This window comes from Poecilia reticulata, linkage group LG12 (genome assembly GCF_000633615.1).
Source record: "Poecilia reticulata strain Guanapo linkage group LG12, Guppy_female_1.0+MT, whole genome shotgun sequence".
In the NCBI taxonomy this organism is placed as follows: domain Eukaryota; kingdom Metazoa; phylum Chordata; class Actinopteri; order Cyprinodontiformes; family Poeciliidae; genus Poecilia; species Poecilia reticulata.
The window spans coordinates 15,935,813-15,948,644 of NC_024342.1; the positions used below are offsets into that span (position 1 = coordinate 15,935,813).

General features: G+C 38.4%; 2 protein-coding genes across 4 annotated transcripts in view; both read right to left on the bottom strand.

Annotated features, from left to right (window-relative positions):
* The window catches only part of rab11fip1b (RAB11 family interacting protein 1 (class I) b), an 18,558-nt gene extending 14,210 nt beyond the window's left edge, over window positions 1-4,348 (bottom strand). Inside the window, exon 1 of the mRNA XM_008424153.2 lies at window positions 3,853-4,348. Within this exon, the coding sequence (XP_008422375.1) occupies window positions 3,853-4,211 (359 nt within the window). The 5' untranslated portion in view covers window positions 4,212-4,348. The remainder of the gene's footprint in view (window positions 1-3,852) is intronic.
* A 1,134-nt stretch (window positions 4,349-5,482) lies between these two features.
* Window positions 5,483-12,795, bottom strand: gpat4 (glycerol-3-phosphate acyltransferase 4). Of its 3 annotated transcripts, XM_008424157.2 has the most exons (14): window positions 12,524-12,794; window positions 12,243-12,302; window positions 12,014-12,131; window positions 10,043-10,112; window positions 9,662-9,959; window positions 9,508-9,582; window positions 9,292-9,381; window positions 8,838-8,931; window positions 8,609-8,724; window positions 8,223-8,278; window positions 7,041-7,126; window positions 6,827-6,955; window positions 6,469-6,548; window positions 5,483-6,203 (listed from the first exon to the last, which is right to left on the bottom strand). In XM_008424157.2, the coding sequence occupies exons 3-14, from the start codon at window positions 12,038-12,040 to the stop codon at window positions 6,089-6,091; spliced, it is 1,236 nt and encodes a 411-aa protein (XP_008422379.1). In that variant the 5' UTR covers window positions 12,041-12,131; window positions 12,243-12,302; window positions 12,524-12,794; the 3' UTR covers window positions 5,483-6,088. The 3 variants fall into 3 exon arrangements, with proteins under 3 accessions (XP_008422379.1, XP_008422378.1, XP_008422376.1); XM_008424156.2 differs by lacking the exon at window positions 12,243-12,302 and having other exon boundaries at window positions 12,524-12,795; XM_008424154.2 differs by having other exon boundaries at window positions 12,014-12,302; window positions 12,524-12,795.
* Window positions 12,796-12,832: the final 37 nt, after the last annotated feature.

Sequence of the window (12,832 nt, forward strand, 5' to 3'; positions counted from 1 at the left end):
GTGAGAAAAATTATCTTGACAGAAAGAAAACAAGAAAAATCTCCTTAATTTAAGATATTTAATCTTACTAAGATTTCAGTTTTTGCAGTGTGGACAGATTGGTCAATTAAGAAAAAAAATTGACAGCAATTTTCCCCTTAAACCAGGGAGACGTACCTGTGGCATATTCTGGTCTAAACAACCTTCAGTCATGGAAATCTATTCAAGATATTCCATCGAGATCATCCCCGACTTCAAGGACGGGAGAGTAACTCTTAATCGTAGTCATTTACTTCAGGATCTCAATTTTTTTGGGATATTTTTAAATTAAGCCTAAAATTTAGAGTGGGGCATTTTGCCGTTTGTTTAGTATTTTACAACAATAGAGCATCACGGGTCACAAAGCCAGACACACACTACAAATAAGCCAAAAAGAGAAGAAGCAAGTTCCTCAAGTGAAATCAGAGGGGAAGTTGCAAAAGCATTTGGGTGGAGCCCAACACACTCTGCATGAGGTGGAATTAAACTGGTGTTTGCACTGCAGATGGTTTTAAACCTCTCTGATCTGGTGCAAAGTGTGCTACTTTACTGGACAGACGGTACCAGAGGAGGATAATAGATGACTTAACTTTTTTTTTTTTCTTTTTCTTGCAGATATCTATCGCACTCTCTCTGGACACATCCTTCCTGGGCCGGTGATAACACAATGGCCCCAAGTGACTCAAGAATTTCTTATCACAGAGCACAGCTGGGAACAGCTGAATAAGTAACAATGTAGCAGTGAGAAAGTCCAAGGACTAAAACTGTCCGAGTCATTTTCCTGGATCAGAAAGGCCAAAAAGGAAGATAAGAGTTTTTAATGGTGCGTTTAGAATCGTTCTTTCAAAAGGGGCTTATAAAACAACTTCATTTAGAAAAATAAATAAATTGTGAACAAGTACAGCAAGTTTTACTGCAGTTATTCAGATTCACAGAGGGTCTAAATTATCCTGAAGGAACCATCAGCAAGATCACGGCCGAATTCTGGCTGGAGGCTTGACCACAAGCTGACTGGTTTCCTGGCAGTCTTGGCTTTCAAACAGTCCATACATTTTGAACATGGCTGATGTTCAGGATATCCCAAAAGTTCCATGATAGCCTGATTTATCCATTAAAAAACCCAGGCCTAAAGTGCATCTGGGATCACCATCCACCAGGACCACAGTGCTGTTTGCTACCGAGTTGAGATGAAAATTTAGACCCAATACTTTATTTCACCAAGACTGTGCAACGCACCAATACCACAGACAATGAGATAAACCCTCAACGTAATGATGACGAAGACTCTGACAACATATGACCTGTAGTCTGGCTGTAAAGTCACAGTCATTGTCTGGAAGACCAATTTGTGCCCAAGCCTCTACTTCCTGGCTTCATTTTTTAGTTTAAGCATACCACAGGATATTTTTTTGGCGTTTGCAAACTGATCTTTGTAGCTTTTGGAATAATGCCTTCTTCTCCGAGTGGCATTTCAGTTCATATTGCTTCTCAACTTTTTTCAGCATAGAAATTGTTTTTTTTTCTCTTCTTCATAGTTTGTTCAGTTACTTTTGTAAGGCAGGTGCACCTTCATTTAACTCAGATGTTGTGAATTACCTAATCAGAAGCTCCTAAAAGCTATGATATCATTGTCTACGTTTTCCCAAATTTCTTGAAAGGCATGGTAATCTTTGCGTATGTAAACTTCTGAAATTGATTAAAATGATAAAGATGAAATACATTCTTACAGAATAATTTCCCTTACTCCAACTGAGAATCTCAACATGATTTAATGTCAAACAGGGAGAAAAAAACGTTTACACAGTTTCAGTTTCAGCCTTACCCAGAAAATAGATGGTTTAAATAAGCAATGAAGTTGAAAATAATTAAAAACACTGCGATTTCTCGTTTTAACGTACCTGCTGCTCACATTCGCTGAGCTTTAATCATTGACTGCAGATTGTTTGTAATCTATTAGGCTTTGCAGAGATGGTGGTTTTATTGCTCTAATACCTGAACTTTGATGATGTGCCATTTTCACCAAGACAGACAGTCTCACATTTTCACAGAAGTCACAGATGAAAATGATGACACAGGATAACAAATAGGTTGATTCAAGCTATTTGTTGAATCAACTTCTTCATGTTTTATTTTATTACTTCCTGGTGCTCTTTTCTTATAAAAAACAGGAATGGGGGGACAAATTATACAATATGTTGACAATTCTTTCCCTGCCATCATGACTTAAACTTTACCAACTTTAAAACTTTACTCTAAATTAATAATCATAGTTCATGAGTCGTGCTGTGGTGAAACAAGGCCTTCCTATTTCACATTTAAACCTCAGTGGTTCAGCTGTGAAAAACTGGCCTTGCTTGACTTTCACTGTTGCTGTCAATGTTTGTTTTCTCATTGATAAAATGGTCAGGAATGCGAGGCCAAAGCTGGAGGGAGTCACTGAGCTCACAGAAAGATCAACACAGATGAGCCGAGTCTGAATTCACTGCTAAAGAAACGCGCAAAGATCCCCTTGTGTTAAAGACGACCGCTGATTTTCATATGGCTAGTTATAAATGGAGAGAACGAGGCAGATTTCTTTATTTTTTACATATCTTAGTATGCTAATAAATCCACGGCAATGGAGATTAAACTTTTAAAACAACTAGCAAGGTCTAGTCGGCTATTATCATCTAGTTCAGAGGGAAAAACATGATTCTTTAAAATCAGGTTGGTTTTATTGAATTGGGTTATGCTGCCAATTGCGTTTCCATAGCAAGGCTGAAAAAAACACACGGTGGAGGCGCAGGAACCTCCAATCTAATGGGAAGCAGAATAGAAAAAAAAGAGAACCATTGTTCATAGCAGCGTTTGTGACCTCTGCTCACTGGCTTGAGGTTTAGCTATAAAGCAAATGGTGCGTGAAAAATCGTGAAGGTCGTAGGGACTGTTTGGTCGACTTAATCCATCATGAAGGGGCCTGTTGTAGAGGCAAAAACTCGATCATTTTAATAATTAGATAAAAGAGGTAGAAATCAATTTGTGCCCAATGAACATGTTGCTTCTTTATTTAATTTAATGAACATTTGGTGTATAGAAAGACTTTCAAGTTCAATAAAATATCTGAATATATGCTTCTCCTACAAAGTTTATATCGTCTTTCTTTCTGTATAGAGGGAAATGAATAAGCTCGGTCAATGAAAATTAATCTCTGAACCAACTGCATTCATTTGCTTGAGTAAGTAATGCTGCTTGGCATCCTCCAAGGCTGCAACCAGGAAAACAAATCCTCTAAGCTGCAACTTTGCGAGTGGGCAACTATCGGAAACCAAACCCACGTAAATGGGCCTGTGCAGTGATGCATGGCTGAGTGTGTGGATCTCAAAGGGCTCGAAGGTGCAGAGATCACAGATTCTTCAGATGTGAACACACAGGACAACTTTTCACAAATTCTGCTGCTGCTGGTTTGGTCGTCTGCAATTTAAAAATCCAGGCTTTACAAAGGGATTATGGGAGTTTGGAGCTCTGAGACCACAGAGGTTCAGCATGACTGACAGCAGAACCAAAATAAATAAATAAATAAACAGAAGTTATGTCTCTGTGCCGCAGGTGGAAGGCAATTACTTTTACCTGCCAATATTTAGTTATAAGGAAATGCAAACTCACTTAAACTTTCTGCTCAATGTTTATTCAGGAAAACCAGAAGGCCAGTAGTTATATCCGTTTGCATAACAACTTTAAACTACCGAGTTGTATTTTGCACTTTTATATTTCTTTCTAATCTAGTGTTAGTATTTCTAATTTAAATTCGGCGTGATTTTTGTTTTTCTTCTTCTTTTCTTTCCACAGTGAACTTACTCTGTCTTGTTGCGGGTTTTGTCCTCACTGAGCTGCAGCAGGTTGATGACAGCCTGGCCCAGCAGCTTGTCGGGTCCCACCAGAGCGCGGTGCAGGACCTGGACGTGCAGCGTGCCGCGGTCCTTCCCTCCACCTCCTCCTGCCTGAAGCAGCAGCGGCGGCAGGTCAAAGGAGGCTTCCTCTTTCCACACCGGAGCCACGCTTTTCTCCACCACCGACGTCTGGTACTTGTCCTTGCCCACTTGCATAACCGCGTACGCGTCATTGGTGCCGCTTTTCCCCTTTATCCTGAGGCCTCTGGCTTGGAGCACCGTTACCTGGACGCTTGTGGGACTCCACTGCTGATCCGCTAAAGACATGCTGACAACACCCTGCTGCTGGCGCCGCTACAGAGAGAAACACCGAAACAAAACGCAGCGGAGCCAACACGCCACCTGGCTCGCCGCGAAACTGAGGAGGAGGACGGAAAAGTTAGTTGAAGAGCCCAGCGGGACTTCAGGAACCAGCTGATTGGGCGTGGTCACATCAAGAAGGGGGGGGGCTCTGTTTGGAGAAGCCACGCCCACCATAAACTGACAGGTGGCTGGATCAATGAGTTTCACTGTGAATGAGCCACACCTGTCAGAATCAATACGTTAGAGTTTCCGTTCCTTTGAGGCTCTTTTATCAGATTAGAAATGCCTTTAGAAAGCAACAATCTTTAAGCAGGTTTAGTTAAACCCACATTTGAGCCAAGATAATTTAATGGTGTGGACTTTTTCAACCTCTGACCATTAATATGGTAAAAGAAAAAAAAGATTTTGTTACTCTGCTCCATCAACGCTGAGCACACTGCAGCAGGATATGAAGCTTTCCACTTTGATTATTTTGGGACAATTCAAAATTAAGATAAAACGAGAAATCTTCTTTTGAAACTTGCTCTTGTTTTTGGCTCATATTTTAATTGTTTTAATCAAAACTCTTGGATCTCAGTGAGACAAGCCGTATAAATAAAGAGGGGGGGATTATAATGTAATTTTAAATTCCATGTTTCACCAGTGAGGTTTCACCTGTGTCTCCATCTTTTTCATTTTGGACCTCCACGCTCGTTACAGAACTTATTTTCTCCTTCTTCTTTTGCATCCACTAGGCCTCCTGATCCTCAAAATGTCATCCATCCATTTTCTTGCACCCTTGTCCCTTAGTGGGGTTGTGAGAGGTGCTGGTGCCCATCTCCAGCTAACGTTCCGGGCGAGAGGCGGGTCACCCTGGACAGGTCACCAGTCTGTCGCAGGGCAACACACAGACACACTGGAAAAACAACCATGCACACACACTCACACCTAGGGGCAATTTGGAGAGGCCAATTAACCTGACAGTCATGTTTTTGGACTGTGGGAGGAAACCAGAGTACCTGGAGAAAACCCACACATGCAGAACATGCAAACTCCATGCAGAAAGACCAAGGCCAGGAATCAAACCCGGAACCTTCTTGCTGCAAGGCAACAGCTCTACCAACTGCACCACTGTGCAGCCTTCCTCAAAATGTCATACCTAGAAAAAGTGTTTAATTCAGATGAAGATTTGCTGTTTTTGTACAAACAGTGACTCCTGCTGTCAGAGGGAGGCAAATAAGAGAAAAACACATCTATTGAAAGTTGATAATTCAGTTCAGTTTTATATTTGTAGTGATCACATCTCAAGGCACTTTACAAAAAAAATCAGTCTAATTTAAAGTCAAGTACATCATTTCAATATATCCCAGTTATAAAACAATACAATGAGGCTCTGTTAAAATAAACCAGACATTTCCAGTGAAATAATAAACCAACAGCTATCCAACTAACAATTTGTTTCACCTTCGTTAAACATTAAAGCTGCAGACAAACATAGAGCCTTGAGCCAATTAGTAAACTGACTTACAAATGCTGGCAGCTCTGTAGTCTCAGTTATGTAACATCTGCAGTCGCTGCATCTATGAGGTTCTGCTAAATTAGGATTTCATTGGGTCACAGAATGTGATTTCATAGTAAATCATCAATGAGATTTGAGAACAAAACAGACTTACTTTGTAATAGTTTGAACTTTAAAGTTAACAACTCTTCCAATTTTCTGACCTGGAACCAGTTTTATTTGACAAACTTAAAGACATGATCTTCATTGTTTGTTAGAGTCTTACCACCATGTGTTGTATTACTAAACAACAGATAATAGCCTGTAATTATGCTGGTTTTCTCCTTTGTCTCCTGTCTGGACATCAGCTTTCCGGATGGTTTTGGTATTCATGGTCACCCAGAAGTATTTTGCTGTAAAGCTGCTGCTGTTCTTCTTTAAAAGTATCCTTCACTTTGGTTCGTTTCAGTCCGGCGTCCCTGGGTGAGCATATATGAATAGAAAATGCACTGTCACTCAGAAAATCAATGTTAACGCTAATGTTTCCCACTGACCCTGAAGGGAGCAATTAGGGCTTGAGCCTCCGATTTAGCTCCGGGGTTTAATACTGTCAAAGATAAAATCCCCAATAATGTGTTTCATGAACTAGGGCCAGTGTTCTGCACTATTATTACTGTCCCCATAAAAATGTGAAATGAAAATGATAAATAAACTAAATGACATTTAAATAAAACAGTGACTCACCATATGAGGTCCACCAGCCCTCCCTGGGCAGCTATGGCAGCTTTTACTCGATTGGCGAACTGCGTGGCATCCTCTCCTTCCTACAAATGAATTTTTAAAAGAAATGAAAATAAAAAAGACATCCTCTTTTCTTAATGTAACTTTACATACTTTGAATAATGTATACAGTCATATTAAAGGTGATGTTTCCCTGTTTTAAAGGAAAACATATTGGGTTTTTATCTTATACAAGTCACTTTAAGCTCACCAAAATGGAAATGGGAAGAGATATTTTATATTTTATTGCCTATACAAATGGGCTTATTTTGATTATTCATTATGCCATTAAAATAACTTTTTGAGGTATAAAATACCTCACCTTCTTGTTCATCGGTGGCAAGTACCAAACGCTGCAGACGATGGCCCAGCTGCTCATCATCCTCAGAAGGTATCCCACCAAACCAAATTTACTGCTATTCCAAAAAGCATCTCCAAAGCGAGGATCATACTGAAAAATTTTTTTAAAAAGTCTTGTCTCAGTGGCTGCTATGAACAACATGAGCGCAGTAGAGAGCGCAAACACCCAGAGCTACCTTAATGGCAGCAGGATAGACGGTGCAGCCGATTTCGAAGCTCCCCTTCCTAAACATCATCACTGATGTGTTGTTGACACAAGTACCTGTAAATGAAATAATGTGAGGATTTTAAAACAAATGTTTGCAAATGTAGCATGATATATTTGTTTTTGCCTGTCTTTAAAATATTTTTTGCAGCCTGACTGAAGGAACTTTTTAAATGACTCTCAAACATTTTCGTATACGCTCTGCCTACTTTATCCTGACAGTACAGTTAGATCTTATTTTTGCTTTCAGATGACAGATTTGGCATCTGGTGAGACAAATTTCTGCTATTGTAGCTAATCTGTTTAAAACAAGTTTTTGTTTAGCTTTTTTTTTTTTTTTTTGCTTAATGGATATTTTCTCCTGTTTCGTCGATTCCCCTTAAACCTGAAAAAATGGTCTTGAGTTAAACTTTAAGTACATCAACAGTATCTGTTTAAAATCACTTTAATTTTCCGTCTTCCTTGGGTTGAATTTCAACACGTTGTCTTCACCACATCTCAGGTTGCTGCTATGCAAGGGGCAAATTTACTGCTTTTGTTAACAAAATGTTGAAAAGATTTAAGAGACAAACAGTCATGTGATTAAAATTGTGATATATGTGTATCACATGTGATAAATGTAATTAACCTTTCTTTCTCTCTCTCTTTACATGTAAAGAAAAAAAGGACCATTCATTTGCGTGACATTGGAATTGAAGGGAAAAATATCTATCTGGAGAGAAATAATTATTTTATGTGCATAAACGTCATTAATATCATTTTTGCAGACTGGATGTTACCATAGTAAGCACTTTAGCAGTATGCTTGCTACATTTAGTACTGTTGTCCTCCAATGTTAAGTATTCAAAAAAGTGTGAATGTATTTTTTTTTATCTTAAGGATTGTTTTGACAAAATTAATGTTCACATTTAAATGTATTTATATGTAGTAGGAGAATTGTACGGAAGACGATTAGGGCCACTGGGAAAAAATTATAAAAAATTCTGACTTTAATCTCAGAATTCTGAGATTAAAGTCAGAACTGTTTTATTTATATATTTTTTCGCAGTGGCCCTAATCCTCTTCCGTAAATTTGTGCTTAAATTAATTTAATATTTCATACAGTCAAACTCCTCTGATTGTGTATCTAGTTATGTTGGATTTCCATACTCACCTTCAGGGAAGATGAGGACAGGATGTTTGTTTTCATCTGCAACATGATCCCTGAGCCTGAAATAACACCAACAAAACTGAATTAGAGGATTTGTTTTGTGTTATGCTACTCATTTTTAAGTTTGTTTTTTTTTTGGAACAATGTACTTGTTTATTTTCACTTATACATAATATTTTTGAACTATTTTCACTGTAGTAGAAGTGGACAGCTTATATTATTTAATTGAAAATCATTTGGTGAGTCACAAGTTCATACTTCTCCCCTTTTAAAAGTGAAAACGCCATGAACTCAGAGACTAAAAAATAAATAGGTACAATTATTTAAATAAACCAAATCAGTTTTAAGACACTCTTTCTTACACGACGCTGTAATGTCTGTAATGCTACCTTTTGGCCACTAGGCGTCTGTCTTTGACTTCAGCTCGCTCAAACCATATATGAGGAGAGGACTTCACCATTGCTCTCTGGATCAATCCCAGCAAGCCTCCATGTAGCTGCCCAACCTGTGAGATGATTTCACTTTGAATTTACTTCATCCCCTGAGCCTTTAAAAATACTCTACTTACAACTGACACCCTAAAAAAACACACACACACACACACTTAAAATTTCATACCAAAGAGTAGCAATGGTCATTGGCCAGGATGATCCCATCTATTGGTGTCGTGTGATTGGCCACGCAGATGCCGTCATTCTTTGGTTTGTTTTCCCTGCAGATACACAAGGCACAGACAGAGAAGTTATCTTGCTGCAAGCTTAAGTCCAACTAGGAAATCACTTTAAATAAACTCTGCTGATTCTGATTAGCAGTGTGGTCAGATATCCTGCTAGATGGAAAGAAAAAGAAAGCGATCAAAAAATGTTTTGCCAAGGCAATATTTAAAATTGTTCGGATTGCATGTAATAACGACGAGCCAGCTGAAAGTCATGAAAATAGACACGCCTATGTTGAATGTATGTGTTCCTCTCACTGCAAATGTAGCGTTACCATTGTTGACTCTGTACAGCAGTATTGCTCTGCAGTGTTTTCAGTAAGGCAGGTTTGTTTCAGAACATTAATTATCACATACCTGTTGTGATAGGTGATGATTCCAGTCAGAGATCTAACACAGAGGCGATATCCCATCAGATGCACCTTGTCACTAACGTAGGTTCTCAACCTAGAGTCACACACAATGATCGGTTTAGATGGATGCACACATGGCTAAGATTGTCAGGTTTGTAACTTAGCATCTATCAACGTAAACCTCACTTATATTCATGTTTGAGGCATTAGTAGAACTCACTTTGTGCAGGGTATTAATCCCACCACGGTACTTAAAACAACAAACAGAAAAATGCCTGTGACGGCTACAGTTGCTCTGCAAAACACAGAATAAAATGGTTATTTAAGACAGCTAAAAAAAATGTATCTTAAACCTACTTATTTGCCTCTCTGACCTGAAAGGCAGCAGTACACCATAGCGGATTAAAACTCCCAGAAACCACGAGGCTAAAAGTTTTAGACTTATGCAGCGGAAGTTGTGGTTGCTCCTAGTGAGCAAGTTCCAGTTTTCCAACTTCTGGGCCGAGAAGCGCTTGGTGACGTCATCGTCTATGATGTTCTCCAAAGCTTTCCGACAGAAGACGAAAACATCAGCCAGTTCAAACCGCGTATCCAGACTCAGACAACCAGTACTATGTCGTAGATCTTGAATTTCCTGCTTCAAAGTTGAATCTGGGACTTTGACTATGATACCTTAGCAGAAAAAAATTATAGTAAAGTTTCATAGAGAAAGATAAGTCAGTGCATAATTTGTGACTGAAATGGCAATGCTTTACCACTGGTGTAGTGTTTGTAGAGTTGGTGATTCTTCTCTTTTGCCTTTAGCTCCATTTGTAATGTTGTCCACTAAATAAGGACAAATAAACAGACAAAAGCCTCTTCAGGTCACTAGACAGGAATCATAGTTGGATATTTACGGAGAAAATGTGCAGCAGAAGGTAATGGTGTGATCAAAGCAATAACATCAGACAGCAAGTTTTCTCTGGAGCACAGCTATGCTCCACAGAAGATTGGGAGCACATGTGCTTTGCAGATGATAAACTCTATTATGGGCCAATTTTAGCTTCAAACTCTCACTAGCCAGCTTGCCAATTGAAAAAGTGGGTCATAAACTTGAGGGAGGAAAGTTCTGCATCAGATATAAGAAAGATAAATGTACAGTCACTGTGGAGTTGTGGAACAAACACAGATGAATAGATGTAATACTTCTATTAAATATAACTATCCGGAATTTAAAATGTCCAAAACATAATGCATAAAAATGGGAAGTACAGCATTTTGTAAGACAGAAAATGACATGTATTACATACAGAAAAGTTTCATTCTGTTTCAATCTCGAGATAGTTTCAAAAAGGGCCAATTTAAGAAACTCCAGTTACCAGTATCGTATAAACGTACAGCTGGATTGGAACAAAAATGTTCCCATTCAAGTGGCTCCATGTAGAACGACTCAAAATATCCAAATCAACTGGTGGTGTCTCCCAATCTCCCAAGATTAACATTTCGCCACAAATTTGGTTACTTCCGCTTTAAATACAAGATCAGGACAGAATGTGTGTAGCTTCCACATGTGTAGGTAAACCACTGGGACTAAGCTTGTTCAAGAAACTGCATCGGATGAACAACTTCCCAGGGATCTGAGATTGATACAATATCAACATCAACTCAGATGGTGGTCCTAAGGCTGCAAGCTTTTCTCTCAGTGGGGAGGGTGTTAAGATAAGTCTTTTTAAATACAATTCTGTCACTCAAAAAGAGCCTTTAAAACCTCCTTGGAAAAAACAACCGATGATACTAAGTCATCTGGGCACACGGAGTAGAACTGCACATTGCTGCAAAGTGATATTTTCGAACAGATAATATAAAATTGCATGTCACTTGGGCATGATAATTTGTTTTAACTATTTTTTCCTTCTTTCTTGATTTTACTTTTGTCTGTTCAAAATAAATAAATAAACAAATAAATCAATCAATAAAACTGAGTTTTTTCATAAATTTTTCAGCTCAAATGCAACACAGTAAACAAGAGGAGGAGTGAGGAACCTTAGCAGGAAAAATATGGTATGTTTTGTGAAAGTAATTAAAGGAAGAACATGAATTTTCTTCTTTACTCAAGATTTGGATTTTTGACTGAGTGATAAGAACTCAATTCATCTGCTGTCAAAGTGATCAAAAATAGCTCTAAAGGAGTCAGAGGTGAGATTACTGAAATAGTTGAACATGATTTTTTCCCAAATAATTTTGTGTACCTCTTATCAATTCAAAACGTTTTAAAAATTAAATAAATAAGTCCAAAGTAATTCTTTTTCTCTCTCTCTTTCAGTCAGGAATAATTAGTAAAAAATGATGATGCAGTGGACCACCTGTTTGTGGTTCATTATCTGCAAATTCCCCTATTTGCTGATTTTTTTTTGTGGAACATAACTCAAATTTATTTGTGGAAATGTGCCTATTTGGGAAAATATTTCAAAGAAAATGTAGCTTGTAGCTAGGCTACTTTCCTTGGCACTGATTGGCTGAGACCACTATCTTTTATAATAGTGCAAAGACAGTTTCAACCTTGGTATTAATGCATATTAAGGTATAGTTAGTGGTATAGGTTAGTGTTGGGGTCATTAAAATAGACTGCTATAAGCATTGATAGAGGAGGTCCCAAGTATTTATGGGTTTATGTGCCACTTAAAAAAAAAGTGAAAATGAAGAATCTTTATTCCAGGGATGTCAAACCAGAGACACTTCAAACTCACCTCAAATATACTGAGAAGTATCTTCATGTAGTATTTATGGATCCCAAAAGGAAGTCCAAACACAGCCGGCACAATTAGGAAGCCAAACACCAGAGTCAGCCACACATCGGGGAATAGGCTGAGATATTTGGAGAGCAGATCAACAGGCAACGTCAACCAAGCCATGATTTTAGTGTAGAAGGAGACATTAAGTCTGAAGAGATGGAAACCTCCAGTGTTACAAAAAGACCTGCTGCTCTGTTTAAAACCACGATGACCGGGTCAGACATCAGGATTTAACAATGTAGATCTGATTTTTTTTTTAAAAAGAAGAGAAAACTAAGATAAGAAACACACAAAAACAAACTTTGTGATCTCAAGCTGTTGTTTCTAGATGAGTAATGAATTAAATTGTCTGGGACATTTTCTTTTTGTATCTTTCTGTGCAATTCAACCTTTTTATAATAAGCTCACAGCAACACAAAGTAACCCACAATTGTCTCCTACCGTCTGTCGGGTATGAATTTGTACCTGAGAGGATGACAGATGATTAGTCGGTGCTCCATCTACGAGAACAAGGGACTCTGTGCTGTTTGCTTTTCAGACAAGCAGCAACAAGTCGCTGCAGAAACACTTGGCAACAGGTGGCCAATGAGAGCTGCAGTCACTGCGCTGTGGACTGGGAATAAACCTTAAATCAGATTATGGTGGATTTGCTATGCACTGCAGCAAAGCTTTTTGTTAGGGCAGAAAATTTTGAAGATTACCTACATTTTTGTTTTTAATCTTTTTTGATTAAAAGAAATGTTATGATGATGACTTTATAGAAGATTTTTTTTT

What these genes read in the sequence shown, in the direction of transcription:
- gpat4 (XM_008424154.2), bottom strand. Translation starts at nt 12,178, where the DNA reads ATGGCTTGGTTGACGTTGCCTGTTGATCTGCTCTCCAAATATCTCAGC. An exon ending in ATGACCATTGCTACTCTTTG is followed by an intron (nt 8,725 to 8,837) that starts GTATGAAATTTT and finishes ATCATCTCACAG; the next exon opens with GTTGGGCAGCTACATGGAGG. An exon ending in TGTCCTCATCTTCCCTGAAG is followed by an intron (nt 7,127 to 8,222) that starts GTGAGTATGGAA and finishes TTTCATTTACAG; the next exon opens with GTACTTGTGTCAACAACACA.